General features: G+C 36.9%; 1 protein-coding gene across 3 annotated transcripts in view; it reads left to right on the plus strand.

Annotated features, from left to right (window-relative positions):
• The window catches only part of LSAMP (limbic system associated membrane protein), a 645,347-nt gene that overhangs the window by 412,562 nt on the left and 207,217 nt on the right, over positions 1–25,568 (plus strand). For all 3 annotated transcript variants that reach the window (XM_003261841.4, XM_030801556.1, XM_003261840.4), the window contains exon 3: positions 11,867–11,992. In XM_003261841.4, coding sequence (XP_003261889.1) covers positions 11,867–11,992 — 126 coding nt within the window. The remainder of the gene's footprint in view (positions 1–11,866; positions 11,993–25,568) is intronic.

Below are 25,568 nucleotides of genomic sequence, written 5' to 3' on the forward strand. Positions count from 1 at the left end.
ACACTATATGCCTTAAGCAACTAAAAAAAAAGAATTCAGGCTAGTTATGTAGGCATGAAATCATTACATTTAAGAGATCCTTACAAGCACCAGAGTTCTCTCTACACATTTCTGACTCCCAAAATGAAATGAAAAATTAGATGAACAGTAAGCCATTTTGAAAAAGTAAGAGTGACTCTTCATATTATTTTCATGATAACCTCCCACTGGTACTTCTGTTGAAACAAGAAAACATGGTTGATCTAAGTCATAATTGTTATTGTTTTATCCCCTCCTCACCTTTTCTCGTGCCTAGCACAATGTCTTTATGTGTTGTAGGCACTCAATAAATGTTGTTTTGTATGATTCTTAAGCATAATAGACAGGGAATTGGTCCCCGAACCCTTTATACTTCTATTTTCTATTCACTTATGGGTCCTTTCTGTCTGGTTTAAAATCTTCCTTGCTTTTGATATAAGGACTTATCTTTTATCATATTATCTTAATAACTAAATAATTCATTCATGGGATATAGGCAATATTTCCTCACATTCAATTTTTTAAAAAAATTAATGGAACACAGAAAAAAATATTTTGGTTGCCCATGACATGTTTTGAAGTTTTTAAGGATATGTCACGTTTTAGGGCTAAATCCTACTGGCTTCCCCTGGAATAAGGAGTAGATTTCTGGTAGATGCCAGGAATGCAACCCAAATTTTCATCTGCTCTAAGAATTATACCATGCAACTTCCTTTCACATAGAAAAATATATCTTTTAGAGTATAAGGGGGAAAAGTACACTTTTCTTTTCTCTGATAACGTCTCAGGGTGCCACTTCGCAGTCGGAATTCACTCAATTGCTATTTGCCACCTACCCGAGGTAGCCTGATATTTTTTGAGCTTCCCTCTGTTTGCTACCCACATTTCTGCCAAGTAAAACCATCTGCTCTGGTTGGACAGTATCTAAATCCTATTCTGTTAGTATCAGAAACATAAAAGTTATTTTGCCTAGGTAAAGGAAAGATAGTAATTTTATTCATTCTATCTACTTAAATCAGCATCTGTATGCTTTCCCAAATTAGCAAAAACAAATATCCAAATGGCTGGAATAAGAGTCTGGGAATATGAGATTTCAGAGAAGTTGCTGACTTGCTGAGTAACAGCAGCTTCAGTGAGCAGAGTCAGAAGGGTTCCATTTGCTTTTATTTAGCAAGGCAATGACCCGTCCATGGGAACAGCCACTTGACATCCCACAGAGTGCACCTATTGCTGAAGCAGCAATAATGGACACCCTTAGCTGAATGCACTTGCTGGTGTCTGGATAATTTGTCCCTTTTCTAAACTAGAACACTCGCTTAGATTCTGGGGTGACCGCAAACATTTAATACATATAGAAAAATTTCAACTTAATATACCTTGATTTTAGGTAGACTAAGGGACTCTCAGTTTGCAGATATCCACACTACACATGTGTCACCAGCAGAGAACATTCACCACTGGGTGGTATATAAATGAGCTACGTAACATTTCTTTGTCCCATGGCTACCATGTTTAAGTTATTTAGAGCCATCTAATTCAAATTAACCCTCCTTTTGATGGTAGCAACTGTCTGGATGAGTTTCTAGGGACTGTTTTGTTGTAAATCTGACTTCCTGGGACAGTGCTTGGGGCTCATAAGGCCACTTGAGAATGTAATAACGTAGGGCTCAAAGGCCCAAAAGAGTACGTTTTACCCAGCTTGCACCTTTAGCCACGAGAGTAAAATGCCGGCTACATCTCGGAGGACTTCGTAACTGAAGCTTCAAGCACTAACTTTTAGTTACTTGTGCAGTTCAGAAACTGCTCCTGTCTGATGAGAAGAGGATTAAAGGGAGATGACTTTTTCTTGACCATACGTTGTCTTAATATGTCGTTTTTATTAGCTTCCTGCTGCAATTTCCCTGAGTTTACTACATTAACACACACGGTACCTAGCATTGCTTTGTTTTGTGCATACATTTTATCTTTTCGTCTAAATAGTTAGCATATTATCTCTCTTACCTTGAGTTATTTGGATCATCACTTAATGCCTGCATGAATGTAGCATTAGTAATCACTCCTGGCAGAGAAAGTGGAGTAACTGATACTTATAATGAGTTTTTTCTACCCTCAGCTTCGCCTGACACTCAAAGAAGCTATAGTTCCTGTATTTTTTCTACTTTCCCATGAAATTTGTGTCTAAATGACATCATGTTCGGGTAAAATGTGATTCAGATGCTGACCCCACAGGCTGATGTTTCTTGCTTTGCAAATGGATCCTAATAGAAGTGGGAACTAGTGCTGGTGGAAAAGATATTCTCACTGCCAGTTGTATTCTACTACAAGGTCTAAGGCTTCAGAGACTCCAATGACAGCCACAAATCACCTGGCAACATCTGTTGTTTACAAGGACAACAAATTAAAGAAGACCAATTTTTTATGGAGACATGACAAAGTATGTAAAGTTGTGACAATTTTATTTGGGCAACTTTTTCTTGGAAAAAGGAGGCAGCTAAGTTTCTAAAAAATTTGGTGAAAATTATTTCACTCATGGTATATATTCTTGCATTTTTGTGTCACTTTTTATTGGAGATATAAAGTGTCTAGACATCTATTAAATGGCTCAACATACTGGCAGAGCTCTCCATAATAGTAGATAAAAGCTCAATACATATCTTTGGGGAAATTTATTGTTAATGCCACAATTAATGATTAATTATAAATTATAGTAATTACCTACACCTTTTGGCAATCATGGAGTCTGCAAAAATATAACTAGAATGCCATTAGCCACAGAAATGCATAGGCTACTTTACCATGTTATCCTAGGAGGGCTCAAGCCAACACTTCTTTATTAGCTAGTTTTAGTATGTAACAAATAGTAGGTACATTTGTCAGACCTCTTATTGCTTTGTAGATAGACCAAGTTCAAATGCATTATCTTATTTGACCCTAATGTCAATCCCATAATATTGCCTAATGCCAACCTTGTACCTCCAATTGCTAGGTGAGGAAACTAAAGCATTTAAATAATTTGTTATAGTTTGGTCATTTATTCACTCAAAATTGGTTAAGCGCCTACAGAGTACCTGATGATGGAGATTCAAAAGCAGATGTCAAAGAATATTCTGCTGCATTGTGAGCTAGTGGCTGGGCAGGATCACAAATCCCCTGGCTCTCAATCTAGTACACTGTGCTACATTTCCCAGTCCTGTCATCCATCCTGGAAACTCCCACACCATGCAGCAAAACATGCTTTAGTGGCATTTTCAGAAACAAAATGCCAGGTTAGATGGATGTTTGATGTTTCACTAGATGGCATTTATGTGTTGCATTGTGTATTTTTATTCTCATTGTTGAATCCTGGGAGTATGCTTATTAAATACAGCAAGTGCTGCTCAAGAAACATTATGTAGATTTCTGAACCCAGTTCTTACGTAGACACACACATATTCTTTCATAGCCTGTGACATATGCAAATCAACAGGGCTTAAGCTTTTCCTGCTGTACCAAAGAAAAGTTACAAATTAGGGAGTTGATGGTGTTTCTTTAAGACCCCACCATCACCCCATACACAGTAGTGTATACACCTTGCCCCATCTTTGAATGAACAATAACTAATGAGACTCATTTGTTGCTAATTTGCACCATTAGAAATGGCACTTTGAATTGAGTACAAATAATAACCGCTAATTATTTGAGGTTAGGGAAATGAGCCAACTGACAACTTTTCTCTCCTACTCTGGAACTGATTAGTTTCCTTCTGATGGTTGTTCAGTTAGGAACCAAGGATAAAGGCATTAAAACATTCACAGCTGGAATTAAATGGCTTTGTAGATTTAAGGTTGTTTTAAAGCAACCAAACTGACAGATACAAAACCAATGCTTAACATGCAACAAAGCTAGCATGTGGAAGCCAAAGGAGTATCTAGGCAGAGAGGACAACAGTTTACCTCTGTGGAAAGTCCCCTCTTCAAATTTTCCCCTTATTAAAGCTTAATCCTTACTTTGCAAAAATTAGGATTCTTTGATTTAAGCAATAGAAATTGACTGGTTAGTCTGATGTATAAAGCAGGTGGTCCATTGGAAGAATATGAAATAACACAGAATTGAAGGAAAACAAACAGAAAAACTTTACTTCAGCAAGCACGCAAGCCCCGTATCTCTGGATATCCAAATAATAACCTCAAATAATTAGTGGCAAAAACTAGTGAAGAATAATAGTCCTTTTAGGTGGTTACCCTTTCACGATGTGTACTAACCATTGCTGCTGAACAAATCACTTCAAAATCAGGAGCATAAAATAATAGTTATTCTTTATTTTGCACAAGTGGGGAAGTCAGCTGATTTAGGCTGAATTTCTTGAGGTGACTCTTCTCCTAGGGTTTCCAGATTTGACAAGTAAAAAGAAAGGATGCCCAGTTAAATTTGGATTTGGGATAAACAACAAATAATCTTGCTTATAAATGTGTCTCATGCAATATTTGGAACACATTTATACCAAAAAAGCATTTGTTATTTGTCAAAAATTTATATTTAACTGGGTACACTATTTTATCTGACAATTCTGTCTGGCATCTTCCATCCTTCTCCTGGGATGAGGAGGCTCAGCTGAGCATGTTCTTCTTGTGGCAACGGCAGAGGCATAAGCACAAGTGAATTCAATGGTGCCAGCACTTTTCAAAACTATGCTTGTGTTCCAGATGCTGACATCCTGTTGGCAAAAGCAAGTAACATGGCCCAGGGATGAAAAAGTATGTCACCCTCTGTAGGAGGGCATGGATGTGGCAAAGGATGGGGATAGAGGGAGGAGTACAGATTTGAGGCCATTAACACAGTCTGCCAACAAGAGATTAAGTCAGTTTCATCCTCTTTTGAATCATTCCTCATAGAAACCAAGTTCCAAGGGGGGATGTCTGAATGGTCCAGCTTAGGTCTTGTACCCATTCCTTGTCCAAGAATTGGTCACTTGATTAAGAGTCCCAACAAACCAGTAGCTGTAGGTGAACAGTGGTTTTTCCAAAGAAAAACCGGGATGTCTTACCAGAAGAAAGAGGCTTGGATTCTGGGCAAGTAAATCATATATGTCTATTCCACTTATGTCCCTGACTTTGACTCCATTTCCACTTTTTGGCATAGACTACATAAGAAATGTTAGTCTATACAAAAAGAAGAAGGGATGATTTGTGAACCTAGAGAACTGTACAAACAACTCTGGACAGTCAACTCTGGGTCCGTAAGAGTCAGGGCAGACCCTGGAGATCTGGCAGAGGGTGGATAAAGGAACTACAAAGATAATAAGGAGGGACAGAAAAACAGGTGGCAGAGCCAGACTGACTGTGTCATGATCTGACTTAAGTCTGCCCCATTGCACAGCTGAGGGAGTCTATATTATTAGGTGCACCTAGATTTTGGCATTATTTCAGAAATCACCATTAAATTTTTACTAAATAGAAAAAAAATATGTAGGCCCAATGCAATGGCTCACGCCTGTAATCTCGGCACTTTGAGAGGTCAGGGCAGAAGAATCGCTTGAGCCCAGGAGTCTGAGGATGCAGTGAACTATGATCACACCAATACGCACAGAAAAACAAAAGAAGGAAATGTGTGTTTTTTAATGCAGAATTTATGTGCATTTCAATAAAGAATATTACCCATTTAATAATTCAGATTTTACAATTAACACATAATAGTGTGGTATCCAAAAAATTAATGATATATTTTTAAGATATTTTGGTTGAATTATTTAGCATGGTAAGTAAGGTCTATCTTTACATGTTTCCCAGAAAGACTGGGCTGGCGAGGTTGGTAGCACGTTACAGGGTGATTCTGGAAACCAAAAGAGCGTATGCACTTTACATCATTCAACAAATGGTATTGTGGACATTGGCTAAAAAATTATAGGGAGGAAAAAACTCTGATTATTTCTCATACCAGAAATAAATTCCATATGATTTAAATAATTCAATATAAAAAAACAATTAAAATAAAAAGAAGAAATCGATATAAGTATTTAACTGTTCTTGTGTTGGAAAAGCATTATTTGTGCATAAAAGCAATGGAAGAAATAATAAAAGAGCAATCAATAGATACAACAACAAGGAAGCTTTAAACTTCAGCAAAACAAAAATAATCATAAAAGTAAGAGCCAAAGAATAAATTGTAAATATTACTACATGACAACAAAAGGTCAATTCCTTACAATATGAGTAGCTCTCATTAATCAGTAAGAAAAACAAAATAATCCAGACAAATGTAGTTATCACTGAAACTGAATAGATTGAAAACATTGAATAAATGGTTCATGGCATTATGTATAGGAAAATATAATAAATCACACTAATAGTCTGTAAATAAGAATTGTTAAGGGATTGTCTAGAAAGAAAAAAAAACACTACACAGGGTACCATGATGTTCCAAGAATTCAGCATAAATCAATATTACAGTGATTTTGAAAAATAAACAACTTACGTTTGCTGATTCAAATAAGAGTATTATGTTAAACAGTACTTTCTAGGCAGTCATTCCTACTGAGAATTAAACTAAAGAAAAAATAGCATCTCTACCACTTTTGCGGAAGTGAATATGATCTAAAGGAAGAGTAAAGTTTGTGAAACATACAAATTGTAGGTTTTGGTTCTAGCTGTATTATTCATCAGCTATGTGATATTTACCCATTTTTGTCCCCTTTGCCCACATGTGGGAAATCGTAGTAGTAGTAGTAATAACGATAATAATAATAATACATTTTACTTCCCAGGATTTTTATAAAGATTTTATAGGGTAATAGAATAACATTTTTGAATTGCCACCTGATGTTATTGGTGATTATCTAAACTTAATTCTATGGAGGGCTATGGGAAACTAGGAAAGAAATAGCAAACTATTACACTAAGAAAGGTATATCTATATCTATCTATCTACTTCTCCCTCCTCACAGAAAAAGAAACAAAGACATTAAAACTCAGAAAAGCCTGTAGTTGAAGAAGTTAGACACCAAGTTCTCCCTGGTTCCTATGTTCCTGAAATATACAGACACTCCTCTGCCTCATGGTGAATGTTTTTTATTAAGAGTCAAATACGTTGATAGTGAAATAGATGACTAAAGGGGTAGCTAAATAAATATTGATAAGAGCTCTATTTTACTGGTTCAAAATGAAAACTTATTCCTGTCTGACAGAAATTCTGTGAGATACCTTTCTTGAGTGAAGTGAAGAGTTGGGAAAAACTAAGTGAATTTTTTTCAAGCACTTTTTGAGCCCCTACTATGTTCTAAGCACCATGCTCTGTAAGATTCAGTGGTTTAGAAAACACTGTGTGCATATTACAGTTTAGTGAAAGATAAAGGTAAGTAACCCAGCTGTCACGATTCAGTGCTGTGAGGGTGAGACACAGGGCATTTCACCCAATATGGCCTCCGGACTGGGGCATGAGGTGAGAACACAGCGGGGCATTTCACCCAGTGTGGATCCAGGAGCAGAGGGGGAGGCAGGGTGGGGAATGACAGGAAAGTCGTTGCAAACAAGTAAGGAGACAAGCTGATGAGCTGAAATTTGAAAGGGGAAAGAGGGTAATTGCATGAAGAATTGAAAGAAGAATATTTCATGTGGGAAGAAATATAATGTCAAATGCCAGAGTGTGAGGAGAGCACATTTCAGAAGCCAAAATTTGCCTGATCCCACCAGATGATGCGATGCAAATGGAGTAGGAAATGAGGCTGGAGAGATAAGCAGGGCCAATCATGAATGACCTATTAAACCGTATTTAAAAGTTTGGATTTTATCTTGGGGACAATGAGATTAATCAAGAGATATTATATTCACATTTGCAATTTAGGAAAAAAATATCTGATTGTAGTGTGGTGAATGTGTGGCAGTGAGCATGAAGAGAGGAAGGCTAGAGACAAAGAACCCGTTTTTTTTTTTTTTTTTTGAGACGGAGTCTCGCTCTGTCACCCAGGCTGGAGTGCAGTGGCGTGATCTCGGCTCACTGCAAGCTCTGCCTCCTGGGTTCACGCCATTCTCCTGCCTCAGCTTCCCGAGTAGCTGGGACTACAGGCGCCCACCACCACGCCCAGCTAATTTTTTTTTTTTTTTTTTTTTTTTTTTAGTATTTTTAGTAGAGATTGGGTTTCACCCTGTTAGCCAGGATGGTCTCGATCTCCTGACCTTGTGATCCGCCCACCTCGGCCTCCCAAAGTGCTGGGATTACAGGCGTGAGCCACTGCGCCCGGCCGAAACCATTTTTAATATTTTCTCATTTCAGTAATTTAGGGCCTCCCAGAAAGAAATGTTGATGTCTGACACAAGGTTAGTGGGATTAGGGACTGGGAGTAAAGAATAAATCTGATATGTGTATATACATATATATAGAGAGGGACACAGACATATGTATATATACACATATATATGTATATATACATCACACTTATATAAAATTGATCCTCCATACATGACATAAACCACAGAACATGAGGATCAATTTTTTATGAGTGTGATGAAGGGGAGAGAGCAGTCAAGGGAGATGCTTTGCTTTGTTTGCTTAGACAATTCTGCCTGATGACACTGTTAACGAAGATAAGAAAACACAGGTGTTTTGTGGGAATGAAGGTAATGACTTTAGTCCTGAGTTTGTTGAAACTTGGGTGTCTGTGAGGCAAACAATAGGGATACACAGAATAGTCCATTGGAATGTAGGTATAACAATCATGAAAAATATCTGGGCTGCAGGTGGTGATTGCTTTAGCTTCTGAAGCTAGAAAATAGGTCAGATCCTTCAATGAATGTATAGATTGAGATGAAGACAGAGGTAAGTGATCAAACTCTTAAATACAGATAGTTAAGGAAAGGACAAGATAAGCTTAAGAGTTAATCTGAGAAGGCTGACTACAAGGATAAGAGGAAAAACAGTTAAGTTTGGTGTCCTAGAAACCAAGGGAAATAAAAAATAACAACTGGAAGGAGCATCAACAGAGCCAAATACTTCAGAGAAAAACAAGATAGCAGAAATTGTCCATAGACCTGGAAACAATATGATAATTGGTGAGCCTCCTGACAGTAATTTCATCTGAGGTTAAGGAGAGAATCCAGATTGCACTGAAGGTTGAAGTGTGGATGGGAGATGATGATGTGGTGTAGAACAATTCCCTCAAGAGATTTGGAAAGAGAGATTGAAAGTAAATAAGATGGGAAAAAAATAAAAAATAAAAAAGGGACACATGTTCTCAGGATCTCCTGAAAGCTGTGTCACAGGAAAAAAGAAAAAAAAAGAAGTTAATAAGAGTTTAGGGAGAAATTTCTTTTGAAAGCAAAAAAGACTGCATCGTATGTACATGCTTATGGGAAGAAGCTAGTACAAAATAAAGTAGGAAAACAAATGATGGAGTAAGACCCATTGAAAGTGATCCAGAGGCACATGGGATACACTGATACAACGTGGTTGCATTCCTAACTATTCAGCACAAACACTTTCTGTATCTCCAGTCTCTGAGTCTCAGTACTTGAATAGATTGTCCTTAATTAGGAGATGCAGTGTGGTTTGGTGGCCAGAACATAGCCCTGCAGTCAATTATTCTAGATTTTATTCTCAAGTTTATCAGTACCTGTCTATGTGAAATTGAACAAGTGGCTTAACTGGTGTGACATGTAAATGCAAAGTCTTTGCTGTATCTCCTTTTATTTAAAAGAGAGAGAGAGAGAGAGAGAGATTGTGAGTCAATTGTACCACAGGTAATAATTCTCTGGGATTTTTTTTTGTTGTGGATTTTTTTTCTGTTTTATAAATTTGCATGGTTTTATATTAGGGATATAGAGCCTTTTTTATCAGAACATATGTATATTTCTTCTTACACTGTGTCCTGCATTGCAATTCACATGTAACTACAACTTTAGTAATGTGGACTCCTCTTAGAATTACTATATAGCTGTTGATGATAGGTTTTGGATTGTTGAGGATGGCATCTAGTATGTCCACATTATGTTCTGAAACACTATCATTGATTTATAGTTCGTTGCAGTTGTTTTGAAGATGTTCAGAGCACTAGCCTACTCATCTGGGAATTCGTAACTGTGAACTCGAAATAATGGAATAATTGGACATTCAGGAGCTCTGAATTCTGAGTGCAGCCATAGTTCTTGGTGGGCTCATCCTTAACAAGCCATTAGTTTTCTCTGTGTCTGATATTCTTCCCTGTAAAATGTATATGATCTTTCAGGTTTTCACTGCAAAAGTCTGTGAGAACATATTGCAAGACAGTGCGTGAATATGAGAAAATGACCCTTAACCCCAATAGCTAAAAGGAGGATTAGGAACTCTGTAAATAGAGATTGCTAAATATTTGGAATCAACTACAGTCTGCTGCCATTGGGTTTGACTGGTAATGACCGGTCCCCTACCCAGAGGCCCTACAAGAGTGGAATGCTGAGGTGGAGAGAGTCCTCATCCTGCTTCCTCCTTGTGACACTCTGAACCAGTCAGTTGCCCAAGTACCATCATCAGTGTCTGCTAATGAAGATTTGCAGGGATCGTTTGGCTGTCAGGTGCTTGCTTCTGCAAGCAGAAAATGTTCTGTTTTATTCGTCACTACACAGAGTCCCTAATGGGCAGTAAGAATGAGAAAAGATACAATTCATTATTGAACTCCTTCGTGCTCTTTTGTCCTCCTCCTTCCCCCAGACACATACTTTCTCAGGGACAGCCTAAACAAGTGAGTAAAAAAAAGAAATTCACAGTCAAACTATAAACCCTGCTATTTGTAATCAGTGCATAACCTCTGTGATGAAATCTGTGAGTAATTCACTCCCCACTTAAGCCTACCGACATGTGATCTAATGTTGCCACCCTGAACACTAATGAAGGAAGTCAGACGGCAGTACAGCTTGCCCTTGGGGACTCATTTCTCACATCACCAAAAACTAATTTCTGTTGTTTTCAGCCATCTGGTAGCCTGGGTTGTGAAGATGAAGTTTCATTCAAGTAGTGCTTATGAGCAAAGGCCCAGAATTGGCTGGGATTCAAACTCATTTTCTGCCCCTCACCTGGCCCCCTCTATGCCTCAGTTTCCTACCCATAAATAAAAACTTCATAGGATATCATTTCTGTATTATAAGAAGTTATTGAAGTAATATTTGTTAAATACTCTATGTTGGGTTTTAGGTATAATAAATGTTTAATTAAAGCTAGCTGTTAATTACATGGTTAGTAGTAGTGGTGTTGGAGGTACTGGAATAGTATTTTTGAATGTCTACCTGTCTGTGACACAGGCCTTATTAATTCACGTTTTAAGTTCTAAGATACTTCATGCAGCCTGTTATACACAAAGATGATATTTAAATGCTTTCTATCGTGGTGATTAATACATGTTCATTATGTTGCTAGATTATAAGTAACCAGGTATTGCCACAGCTTAATAATACAGTAATGTAATCTTACGCTAAATAGCATTGTTTTTCTTTTGCTGGTACTTGGAGAAGACATTGGATTATATTTATTTATACATACAAAAGAAAATAAATTTAAATAATGATAATATTATTAATTTGCATAAATGTGCATGCTGTCTAATATCTAAATAAGGTCCGTTCTAGTATTTTTAAAAGCTAAGATATTTTCATCATACTACTTTGTGTATTTCCTGCAGCACTCAAATGGCCATTGTGAAGGGTGTTCTTACCTTATAGTAGTGCTTTAGGAAAACTTACGGATTTGGTAAGCAGATGACAAGCATGGGTCTTAAAAGCACCCTACTTCTTAACACAGAAATTCAAATTAAGTTATAAAACCTTGAATTTGCCACTTCCAGTTAGTTGTATGGCTACAAGCCTAATCTTACTGACATGGTTACATATTCCATTTCCTTTTGTTTTCACAGTCCCACCAAAGATCTCCAACATCTCCTCGGATGTCACTGTGAATGAGGGCAGCAACGTGACTCTGGTCTGCATGGCCAATGGCCGTCCTGAACCTGTTATCACCTGGAGACACCTTACACCAACTGGTAAGCAATACTCCAGGTTCCAATATGCCACATACTGTTTAAAATATGCTCATGCTCCTGAAATTCTGTTGAATCAGAAATTTCAATTCAATTCAGAATCAGAATTGAAATTCTGTTGAATCAGAAGGGCATGCATGTATCTTGTTATTAAAATACTAACAGAATGGCAACATAGGTCTTATTTAGGGTCCTCATGGTCTTTGCTAATGTGTTAATCTCTATAAAGTTTACAATCATTGTACTGAATATGTATGTAGATCTATCTATCTATCTATCTGTCTATCTATCTATCTATCTGTAAAATTTCAGTTTCAATAGAACACCCCCCGCTCCCCCCGCAATGCAACAAATACAGAGCATTAAATGGCTTGATATTATATGTAAAATACATGCCAGTTTGGTGATTGAGTGTCTTGGGGCAATATTTTGTCTGGATTAATTTTACGTAGTTGTTTGTATGTTTGTTTGCTTTGCTTTTAACTACAGTTTTCTAACTTGTAGCACCTTGTGAAGAAATCTATCAAGAAAATACAGAATTGTTTCTGACTTTTATTGTCCTGCCCTTGGCATCTGGTTCTGTGCATCAGACATGGACTCAGCTGCCTGAACTCATTATGAGTCCCAGCTATTGATACTAATTCAGTCAAAATCAGAAACTCATTTCCCAGCAATGTCTTCAACATCCTTTCTTTCCCCTTCTCACCACCAATGCCACAAAAAGGTTCCCAGGCCTCCTGCTTTTTGAACTTTATTTAAATGTTTGAGCAAATTATTTAAGATTAGGTACATACATACTCCTCTACCCTACCAATTACATTTTCTGGTATGCAAAACCATGTCTTGTCAAATAACACCGTCTTTATAGAATGTAGCCTTCTATTTAAATCTTCCAGAAAGATAGGCAATAGGTCAATTATTCTTATAAAATATTATTGATTTTGTAGAAAACCCACAAATTTAACTGATTTATATCTTATAGTCAGTCACTTAACATTTTCTCATGTAACTAGAGATTTGTTACAACATATTCATTTTAAAATGAACACCATAGAACTATTATGCAAGACTAGATGTACAACAGGAGCTAAACTGAGACATTTCTAAAAGACCGGGATAGTGTTTGGTTATAATGTCTTTAAAACTATCTGTATTTTGTGGTGTGAAAAGATGGGTCCTCTGTTTGATGTTAGATCCCAAATTAATTTCTCAAGTAAAATTTGGATCAATGTATAGAATGGTTTTATATTTAGGCAGGTATTCTTATTAAAGGCCTCTATTTTCTTGAGAAAGTTTCACTCAAAACCCATCCTTATTAACACAAGCAATTTCTCATTTATTGATAACATATACATGAGACACTTATTTGGGAGAGCAATCTTTTTTTTTTTTACTTGCATTTCTTCTTCTTCTTCTTATTATTATTATTATTATACTTTAAGTTTTAGGGTACATGTGCACAATGTGCAGGTTTGTTACATATGTAGCCATGTGCCGTGTTGGTGTGCTGCACCCATTAACTCGTCATTTAGCATTAGGTATATCTCCTAATGCTGTCCCTCCCCGCTCCCCCCACCCCACAACAGTCCCCAGAGTGTGATGTTCCCCTTCCTGTGTCCATGTGTTCTCATTGTTCAATTGCCACCTATGAGTAAGAACATGCGGTGTTTGGCTTTTTGTCCTTGCAATAGTTTACTGAGAATGATGGTTTCCAGTTTCATCCATGTCCCTACAAAGGACATGAACTCATCATTTTTTATGGCTGCATAGTATTCCATGGTGTATATGTGCCACATTTTCTTAATCCAGTCTATCGTTGTTGGACATTTGGGTTGGTTCCAACTCTTTGCTATCGTGAATAGTGTCGCAATAAACATACGTGTGCATGTGTCTTTATAGCAGCATGATTTATAGTCCTTTGGGTATATACCCAGTAATGGGATGGCTGGATCAAATGGTATTTCTAGTTCGAGATCCCTGAGGAATCGCCACACTGACTTCCACAATGGTTGAACTAGTTTACAGTCCCACCAACTTCTCCACATCCTCTCCAGCACCTGTTGTTTCCTGACTTTTTAATGATCACCATCCTAACTGGTGTGAGATGGTATCTCATTGTGGTTTAGATTTGCATTTCTCTGATGGCCAGTGATGAGCGTTTTTTTGTGTGTTTTTTGGCTGCATAAATGTCTTCTTTTGAGAAGTGTCTGTTCATGTCCTTCGCCCACTTTTTGATGGGGTTGTTTTTTTCTTGTAAATTTGAATTCATTGTAGATTCTGGATATTAGCCCTTTGTCAGATGAGTAGGTTGCGAAAATTTTCTCCCATTCTGTAGGCTGCCTGCCTGTTCACTCTGATGGTAGTTTCTTTTGCTGTGCAGAAGCTCTTTAGTTTAATTAGATCAATTTAATTAGATCAAATTTGTCAATTTTGGCTTTTGTTGCCATTGCTTTTGGTGTTTTAGACATGAAGTCCTTGCCCATGCCTATGTCCTGAATGGTATTGCCTAGGTTTTCTTCTAGGGTTTTTATGGTTTTAGGTCTAACATGTAGGTCTTTAATCCATCTTGAATTAATTTTTGTATAAGGTGTAAGGAAGGGATCCAGTTTCAGCTTTCTACATTATGGCTAGCCAGTTTTCCCAGCACCATTTATTAAATAGGGAATCCTTTCCCCATTGCTTGTTTTTGTCAGGTTTGTCAAAGATCAGATAGTTGTAGACATGCAGCATTATTTGTTCTGATCCATTGATCTATGTCTCTGTTGTGGTACCAGTACCATGCTGTTTTGGTTACTGTAGCATTGTAGTATAGTTTGAAGTCAGGTAGCATGATGCCTCCAGCTTTGTTCTTTTGGCTTAGGATTGACTTGGCCATGCGGGCTCTGTTTTGGTTTGGGAGAGCAATCTTAAACTCATTGACTCGCATACTTATTTTAGACCTCATAAGGAAAAAAAAAATGTATAAAGGATTGTCTCGAGTACGAACGTGCAGATATTATATCTTTCCCTTGGAATGAATTAAACCTTCAGAGCATGTTCTACTTGGATGGCATTGTGTTGGCTCCAATCCCATGCCACCTACCCCTGTCCCAAGTAGCATTGCTTTTACTGAATAGCAATTTGGTATAGAAGCTCATATTTAAGGATGTTATAAAAGACAGCTTCTAAAATCATGGTGTTTACTGTAATGTTGTAATTGAGAGATTGTTAATTGTTTTACATAGTTTTCCTTTGAAAAGACCATTTGAGGAAATTTGTTTCGTTTTTCAATATCTCTACTTTCTTTTTTCCTAAGCAATCATTTGCTTTTTAAGAAAGGACCCAGTGAATTTTCTTAAGTGATTGTATGTCCTTTGTTGTTTGACTGTTAGTAAACTTAGAGCCAAATTTATGGACCATCTGTAAAAATATATAAATTATTATACATAAATTACACATTAAAAATTGATTATAAACAAGCTATATAGAAGTTTATGGGATCAAGTCCATTTCAGATCACACTTGTGCTATCATCTTGTTTTCTTACCATTATTTTTGTTTTGTCTCACCTTTTCTAATTAACTTAAATGTCTATGTCAAGATACTATTTATAATTTCTTACTCTTATGTGGAACAAGGTGGTAGATAAAAGAAGGAAAATGGGAGTTAGTTAGAAAGGAAGAAAGATTCTATTCAAGTTATAATCAAATAATGAACTGCATTAATAGAAAAACACTATTTCTTTTGGCACAATATTGACTAGCAAATAGGCTTTTCAAGAAAAATTTGCTATGGCTGAACTGAACTTAAAGATAGATTCCTTTTTATCCCTTGAATTTATAAAACTTCTGATGTGGAACCAGAGTTTCAGAGCCTTTCCCACCTTGTCTAGGAGTTTGGGTAGCCATAACTAACTCTCATAAACTTTCCCATGATAATGAACATGTGATTTGACCCCTTAATAGCTTGTTTTTCTATGATGTTTCAAGTCAACAAAAGACCAGAGGACAAGCCATGTCTTCAAGAGTAAAGGCTGTATTTACATAAACTCAGAGGACCCTGGAGGCTTCAATATCAACCAGGAAAATAGATAAACTCACAGGGATTCTCAGTAGTCAATAACAGAGGTCAGCAAACCACAGCCTGTGTATCAAATTTAGTCTGCTCCACTTATGTACTGCCTGCAAACGAAGAATAGTTTTTTAATTGTTAAATGGGAAAAAATCAAAATAATTTTATTTCTTTGACATGCAAAAATATATCTATATATATACAATTCAAATTTCAGTGTACATACAAATATTCAAAATAAAAAATATATATATACAATTCAAATTTCAGTGTACATACATAAAGTTTTATTGCAACCCAGCCATGCTTATTCATTTACAAATTCTCTATGGTTGCTTTTGTTCTAAAACAGCATCACTGAATAATTAATTGCAATAAAGATCACTTGGCCCACAAATGTAAAATATTTTCTATTAGGCCCTTTACAGAAAAGTTTATAGACTCCTGCTCAAGGCCGTGGCTTGGGACATAGGACAAGGATTTGCTGCACTCATCCATAGCCAAGTAGGGCTTTGGGGATATCCCCCACCAAGCTCCTTCGGACATCTCAAAGGAAACAACTTTACTCTTCTACAATCTTCTATCTAGGCCCACTTTGTAGGTCAGATTCTATTCTGGCACACACAAAACTGGCTTTCTATTGCATTTGCAGACTTGAGGGCAGACTACTATTCTGCCTTACATTCCCACGCCTCCTCTTTCATTTCTTTCACATCTGACCTAAATAACCAACTGATTATAATCATATTCCTGGTGACAGGAGAGAGAAATTTCCTTTCTATTTTATAAAGGAAACTAGGATTTTTGTTTGTTTTCATGGTTTTTAAAAATTTCTTTCAAAATATGGAAACAGTGGGTGATTCTTTTCAGCCTGTAATGTGAAGTCTTTCTTGGAGAGTATAAACAAGCTATGTGGAAGAGACCCAAAGAAGAGACTCTGCTCCATGTGTGACAGCAAAGCTGCCTGCAACCCATGGCCATGTGAGAGAAAACAAAAACAAAAACAAAAACGGCTAGCTTTGTTCAATTATTAATTGTGCCTTCAACAGTACAGAGTGTGACTGTCTTGCAAAGGAAATATACCTGTAATTAGCTCGACCCCACAGGGACATTGAGCCCTGGATAGGGGAAGATTCTACGCAGGGTTCACAATACCTGATTATCTGTCATTTGATGACATGAGAGAAAGAAAAGAAAGAAATATGCATGATATATATTTATGAGGAGAATATTTATTACCCCTTAATTTAGTTTAAACAAATTTGGTAAGGCCACTTTGTTTCTTTCTTTTTGCATCTGAAATTTCCTTTTCAAGGATACTGCAAGTGCTTTTAAAAAGGTAAATTAGAAGAATGGTGAATTTTTCGTACCTACAAAATAAAAAGCACCTGAATTAGATGAAGTTGAAGACATTTATGCAGTCTCTGCGTGCCTTCTTATATTTCTGATTTCTTAATTTTTCTCCCCTCTTCAGTTATATAGTTCAAAATAATGTGTCACACATGTAGTTATTAAATGTGACCTATTTTCTCCCTTAATTAAGTTAGACTTTCATAATCCTGTGACTCCCAGAGGGCAATTGCACTGTAACGTGTATTTTCTATGGAGTGTTTGATCTTCCTTCTGTGAGCAATGCTGCTCCCATCTTCATTTAACTTTGTTTCTACATCTGTCTTCTCACATTCATGAGGAAGTCCCTTTCTCAAATGTGCATCATGTGTTGTCAGGATTGCTCAGGGTCACAGAAAGAGTTTCTATGCATTTCATTTCTGCAGAGGCTTTCACAACCTCTGCAGCTTTCTATCACTGAAAAACTCAAAAGGCACACTGAGGATTTAACCCTTTAGGCTGAGAACAACCCAAGAGATACTGTGTAATTAATTTTCTTTTTCAGCCACAAACCAGATCTCACTTTAAAAAATATTTTGCAATTTGGTGGAGTGAGTGGGAAAATATTGTGCTTGGAGAAGCTAAGAAAGAGGAGTCTGAAGAGTGTGAAATCCCATTTTCTTATTGGACATTGAGTGAGTTTTAACCACTTGAGCTGAGACTCCCCTTTCAATTCATTTCCAAGTCTGACCCCTTGACTGATGGTACTTTTTAATGCTATTAATGCTATTACTCGCATCTGTTTTACTTCTAATTGTAACTCACCCAATATGACCAGCCTAGACTTTGACCTCATGGGTTTGAGAGAAATATGTAATGTTAAACTGAACTCATTTATTTAAGTTGCATTATAGAAGTACCTGTTGGAAGTAACACCCGGTCCTTCCAGTTAGTTAGCATGTTAGAATTTGTATGATTTCATATTTAGCACAAAGAACACATTATCTACAGTTTAAGTTTCAGGAAATTATTTCTCTGGGGCTTCCTTGTGTGGACCTTCCAGAAGATTCAGTGAGTCAAACCTGGTAGCATACGCATATGGAATAGTCAAAGGTATGCATTTTGCAGGTAAAGGCTGTTGACCATGCAGTAACATTCAAAAGAGAATAATGACTCAACTTATTCTATTAATTGCTTTCATTTATCTCTTGCATTTTTTATTTTTAAATATTTTCATTTTTTTCTTTTAAAGGAGGAGAAAGTAAAGAACAATCTTATGTTTTATTTTCAGTCTTAGTTGTATATTGGTTTTAAAATATGTCATGCATCAATACAGAATTATCTTGACCTCCATCTCACCATCTGTTCATTTGGCAAGAATTATTTACAGTGTTCACTCTGTAAACAGACACAAGGAAGAGCAAGACAGACATGGTCTTGCACAAATTAAGCTTATCGTTCAGTAAGAAAGCAAAGCGTTAAACTAATACACACACTTCTTGACTTAGGATGGGCTTATCCAGCTATAACCCCATCCTAAATTGGTGCACATGCTAAATGCATATGACTTTCACACCATTGTAAAGTCAAAAAATTGTAAGTCAAACCACCATAAGTCAGGATATCTGAAATTGCATGAATAGCCCCATAATTAGATTCATTATGAGGAAAAATTATGGCATTCAATGAGACCAGCAAAGCTCACCTGAGAAGTATTAATAGGACATAGCCAAGAAAATAGGGGAAGGAAGATTATCCCAGGTATAGAAAACAACATATATAATGGCCTAGAATGATAATGCATTTAAGAATCCAGGCAAGTATCTGTATGTGAAATCATGATGTAGGGGTTTTGTTATGCTACTTTTCTTTTAATGTTTAAAGCTCTTTCTTTAATCACACTTTTTTTTTTTACTTTTTAATATATCCATTTCCTTCTTCCAAAAGCATAAAAATAAATTTTAAAATGTTTGCTATATTTTATTTTCAGTGCCTTACTTGTATATTGATATTATATATACTAATGTATAAACTACTATATATACTGTAGTAAATAACAGTGTATCTACTACATTATACACACACACTCACAGAGAAAGTTATATACTTACCCAGTATAGTCTCAGTATATCAGTAGCAGGTATATAGACAGCTGTTTGTGTGTATAAAATATCTTAAATTTAGATTTGAAACATATCTGTCTTTCCAATACAGATGACTCCATAATGGCCTAATCAAGTAAATACAAATTCATTTTTAGTAACTTTATTATTAAAACAAATGGATCATTTAGAAAATGACTACAAAATTTAACCACATGATTACTGGCCTCCACAACCCAAACTTTAAAAATCCCAGAGATGCTCACAGTAACTGACATGGTCAGCCTTTAAGTCGTTGAGAAGATCTGCACAACCTAATGTGCTGGCTATTCTTGCAAGTGTTGGATAAATGCCCTGCAACCCCACTCCTACCCTACACACATGTGTCATCAGATTCCCAGAGCACTCTGCCTGAAGAGAAGTGAATCAGCCTAGATGTGTTCTTGGGGAGCTAGTTTGGACGTCAGTGCTCCAAGACATGGTGGAACCTTGGGTGGGGAGAGGCAATAACTTCTTAATCAGAAACTTTGTACATGGCCTAGTAAAACAGAAATACAGAGTCCACATCTCTCAGCATCTCATTCCTTCAAATACTTTTTGCCACTATTCCAAGTAGTCTATGTTTAAAATACATTTAAAAATAGAATATGTATCATATATTATCCTGAAAATTAAAATAATACGTAGGCAAAGTTCTCAGTGCAGTGTTAGCTATTCTTGATATTATTATTTATTGTAATTATAGTTAACTATATATTAGCTGCCTATAGTGATCATTTTGGGTGAGATTAATAATTTGACTGAAAACCACCTCAATCTCTTCTTTATTCGGATCTATCCTTCATTACAGCTACCATAACCATGGAGATTTTAAAAAAGCTAACATCCAAGTTAGCCTTAATATTTTATATCTTTCTTATATTACATTTCATCCCAATGTACCGGCTTAAGGTCTGTTTTTCAAAAGGCCATGACAATGACAGTCTCTTGTTTGTTAGAGGGAGAAATTCTGACATGGCTTATTCATATATCCATTCTCACCTGAGAAGATAGTTTTCCCACAGTCTGGTGATATAACAACAGTAAATATTTTATTAACTGTAGCTATATAGAACCTATAACGGTGCATTACAACCCTTGTTATTTTTTTCAAAACTGGTGTTTCAAGAGATGATTATACCATCTCACACACACACAAAAATGACCTGCAATGTTCAAGAGTGAGCCACTGAACAGCAACAGAGAGGAGTTACACAGAAAAATAAACAAGCAAACAAATAAGCAAATAAACAAATACTACATTATAGTTTCTTCAGAAGCATATTTAAAAATCAAAGTGACCATGGAGTTGTTGAAATGAGCAGATACTTGCACAGTAAAATTCATCACAGTAAGTGCAGGTAGATTTATTTGGGAGTTAACCAAGCCACTAAGCAACAGGATGCAAAAGGATTCACACTGTGTTGAAATGGCTTATCTATACAGGAAAAAGTCTCATTTGGTTGTACCGCTCCTGTGGACTGTCCACAATGGACTTTCCAATGTTGTCGATGGATGTCAGCTAAGATCTATTCCCATATCCCTCATGAAATGCCAGGGCAGGTCTGATTTAAGATCCTTGCCAAGGGGGACAATCTCAGGTCTCATGAATCAAGATAGATAGATATGTACCCAGGGTTGTCAGAAGCAAAGGGGCCAGAGGACAAGTTCCAAGAGATGTTCAGGGAAGGAAATAAAAATTGTCTGAGTCAGAAAGGTGAGAATGATCCTGGCCTCTTTTTCTTCCTTTGCCCCAGCAATGATTAATTTCACACATTATCTTGAGTATTTTCCTTGGTAACTACAAATTCATTCACTTTCCTTATTGTCATTGTCACAATGTATTTCAGCCAATATTTCCTCTCACCTGCATTTCATCAGTTTTCCAATTGGACCCTTTGCTACTATTTCTAAGTATGGAAATGGTGAGGTTAATTTTTTTTTTTTGCTTAATTTTCCTATTTCCCAGCACTTTTGGAATAAAGTTCAAACTACTTAGCATGGCATTAAATCCCTAATTCAAGTGATTATCCTATCCCTGGAACACTCTTGAAATTATATTCCTTTTATATTTCAAGAGCGTACTTTATTCACTTGCTTTTTGGCCTTCATAATTCTGGCTTTCTACTTGATACATGATTGCTTATCCCATTCGTACCATCATTTTACCAGTATAACTTATTCTTGCAAGACCTTCAAGATGACACTTCCTCCAGGAAGGAACATCGTAAAATTAATAAAACTGCATTTTAACTATGTGCTCATTCATTCTCCCCCTGGTTTATAAGATCTATAAAAATGCAAAAACTGGCCAGGTGTGGTGGCTGACGCCTGTGATCCCAGCACTTTGGGAGGCCAAGGTGGGCAGATCACAAGTTCAGGAGATCAAGACCATCCTGGCTAACACAGTGAAACCCCATCTCTACTAAAAATACAAAAAATTAGTTGGGCGTGGTGGCGTGCGCCTGTGGTCCCAGCTACTCGGGAGGCTGAGGCAAGAGGATGGCGTGAACCCAGAAGGCAGAGCTTGCAGTGAGCTGAGATCATGCCACTGCACTCCAGCCTGGGCAACAGAGTGAGACTCGGTCTCAAAAAAAAAAGCATAAACTATGCCTTATTCATGTGTATATTTTCAGGATATTAATTGGCATATTACAGGTATTCAATCAATCAACTAAGTTATTGAATTAAGGATTTCATTCTAAAAAAAATAGAAATAGTGGGAAAAACCTAACTTATATCATGAAGTATAAACTAAATACATACTGATAATAAAGCATGAGTGAATAGAAAGCGAATTACAAATGATACAATAGAATTATAGAACTTAAGCCTATCCAACTAATAGTTTCAGTAATTTATTGCCAAGAAGATTCCAGACATTTCAGGAAAGTTCTCTCTCTAGGTCCAATTGAGATTCTTCTTGCCTTGAGTTTCTCTGATGTGCTGACCTGCATTCCATCCCACTTGAATCATTTTCCAATGTTCTATGGCGAATCCTCCCAAATCTCAACATTCTTGTAGCTGGCCCTTTCATAGTCTTTTATCACCCATTTATTATCAGCAATTGTTCTTTTCCTCTCAGCAGTTATCACACTCAGTAATTGTTTTAAACATTTGTTTACTTTTTTACTGTCTATTTTCCTCATGAAAGCAGCCACCTGCATGTCCTTAGTTCCCATTGTAGTGCCTGGCACAGACTAAGTGTTCAATAAATATTTGCTGAAGGAATAAATGAATTACTTATTCTAGGGAAAAGTCAGACTCTGTTGCAACCTGCTTAAAGCTTACACTTAAAGAACAGAGTCTTCATAAACTATAGTTTTACAGTACTATATAATGTACAACTTTAAAGTATAGGACATTTCCTTTCCTGAAAACACTGTGAAATGTTGGGCTGGGTACAGTGGCTCATGCCTGTAATCCCAGCACTTTGGGAGGCCAAGGTGGGCAGATCACTTGAGGTCAGGAGTTCAAGACCAGGCTGGCCAACATGGTGAAACCCCCGTCTCTACTAAAAGTACAAAAATTAGCTCGGTGTGGTGGCATGTGCCTGTAGTCCCAGCTACTTGGGAGGCTGAGGCAAGAAAATCGCTTAGACCCAGGAGGTAGAGGTTCCAGTGAGCCAAGATTGTACCACTGCACTCCAGCCTGGGTGGCACAGTGAGACTCACTCCATCTCAAAACAACAACAACAAAACAAAACACTGTGAAATGTCTATTGCAAATTTCTTATCTGGGAAAGGATTTTGTTTTCTTTATGTATGTGGTGACAAGGATCTCAACACTATCACTCCAATGAACTTGTGCTATAGTGAGGGTGAGGGTGTGGTAGGGAAGGGTTCAGTCCCACTCTGACAGTTAATAAGTTGAGTCAATCAGAAGAAGGAGCCCCCATTACAAGAGCTGGAAGTTTTATAACACTTCCTGTAATTTACTCTAAAACCCTTCTGGTGGTGGCCACCTGTAGGATAACTTTTGTGGCCACTATTAGATGGCTGCTGGATTTACAAATTTGGCTGATCATCGGAATTACCCAGAGTAGAAGCAAAGGTATTGAACAATACAGATTCCTTAGCTAACCTCACACTTAAATTATCTCTTTTGGCGAATTTTAGGATTCTGTAGAATAAAGCCTCTCAGCGACTTAGATTACAAGCCAGGTGAACAGAATGATGACATTATAATTACAGGGGGATTGCCAAGACGATTGGAAGGACTTCTCTTACAACGGTGCTAGGAAATGATCTGAAGAATCTTATTAAAATGTGGATTTTGATTCAGTGGGTCTGGGTGGGGCCTGAAATTCTGCATTTCTGACAAGCACTCAGGTAATGTGAGCACTGCTTCTCTATGGGTCACAGTTTGAGCATCATCCAGGATCTTCAGAACAAAATAGTTTGGAAGATTGTGGGATACTTAAGTAGTCTAGCACAGAGAAACACCTAGGTAAGTCCCACAATCTGTGTAGTACTCACCAAATATTGTTACAATGTTTTATATTTTCAATTTTTCTGTTTCAGCCTAGAGATTGAGAGGTGGTTCAGAGAATGAAAATAACAATAGTTTTGAGAAATAAGGTTGTTCCTTGGCTACAAGGTTGGACTCTGACCATCAGAATTGGCATCACTGTGGAAATATAGAATATTTCTCCTGGAAGAAGTGGTAGAAGAAACAAGGAAATGCAGAATATTGGGTCCCATCACTGACCCACTGGATGAAAATCTGCATTTCCTCAAGATCCCCAGGTGCTCATTAAATTTTGAAAAGCCCTGGGCTACAGGTGGAGAAAGCTGCTGTCCTTAGTATTCGAAGTATAGCAAGTAGGGACCTTTCCCCACATTCCTACCAATCTGGTAACACTAAAGTTCATCCCTACCTCCTTTCCCTTCAAATGCATTCCTACCATGAAAAGAGAAAAAAAAGTGTTGGTGGGGAGTTGGGGTGGGGTTATAATACTTTGTCATTGAATACTTATCACTGCAAACAACAGCATCTAATGCTGTACCTGCTACATCAGATGCTGCTACTAAACATTGGAGGAAAAATGTTGCCTAGTGTACAAAGAGATGCAGTCTGAATGACAGTAGCTACTTTTCTCATCATCTTTTATAATAGCTTTATCTGCAAAATGTAGACAATAATATGTGCCCTGCCTGCTTCAGACTGTTGCTTTCAGGGATCAAATGAGATAATGAATATGAAAGTAGTTTGAAAAATGTATAGCTCTCTACAAATGTAAAGAATTGAGAGGAAGAATGATTAGGTAGAAAGAATACAGACTTTGGAGTCAGAAAGCCCTGCTGTCCATAATTTACTTTTATAGGGGTTTGGGTAAGTTCTTTAAACCCTCTACTTTCCATCTGTAAAACATGAATAATAGAATGCCTACTCACCTACCATAAACCTTGTATTGCCTAAAGTGAAAAAATCCATACGGGAGTGATTTATTAATGAAAAAGCATTATTCAAGTGTTTCTTGTTGTTATTGTCTTAAGTTCCACAGAACAAAATAAAGACTTAAATTACAATCATTTTGGTTAGATAGTAGAAAGAACTAACTTCAAGACTGGAAAGCACTCCACTTGATTAAATAAGTAATAAAACCAGAGTTTCTGGATAGTCCAAAACATTGGTTCTTAGAGTATAATTCCTAAACCAGCAGCATCTGCATCACCTGGAAACTTGTTAGAAATGCAAGTTATCAGACTCCACACCAGACCTACATGAATCAGAAACTCAAGGTGTGGGGCCCAAAAATGTAGCTTAACATGCCCTTCAGGTGATTCTGATGCAAAGTAAACTTAGAGAACCCCTGCACTAGAGAAAACACTTCTTTTTGAGATAGTCAGTGTTGTGTACTGTTTCTACCAAGCACAAGTATAGGAGCATTTGAGATTCTTCCTGTGCAATAATAAGAAATCAACAGGAAATGTTTCAGTGACTGTGTGTGTGTGTGTTTATAAAAATATCTTGATATATATGCACCATCACATTTGTTTGGTTAGAATTTCTGTCAGTTTAGATGAAGAGGTTTAGAAGTAACAACTGTGCAGAAA

This window comes from Nomascus leucogenys, chromosome 21 (assembly GCF_006542625.1).
Source record: "Nomascus leucogenys isolate Asia chromosome 21, Asia_NLE_v1, whole genome shotgun sequence".
In the NCBI taxonomy this organism is placed as follows: Eukaryota; Metazoa; Chordata; class Mammalia; order Primates; family Hylobatidae; genus Nomascus; species Nomascus leucogenys.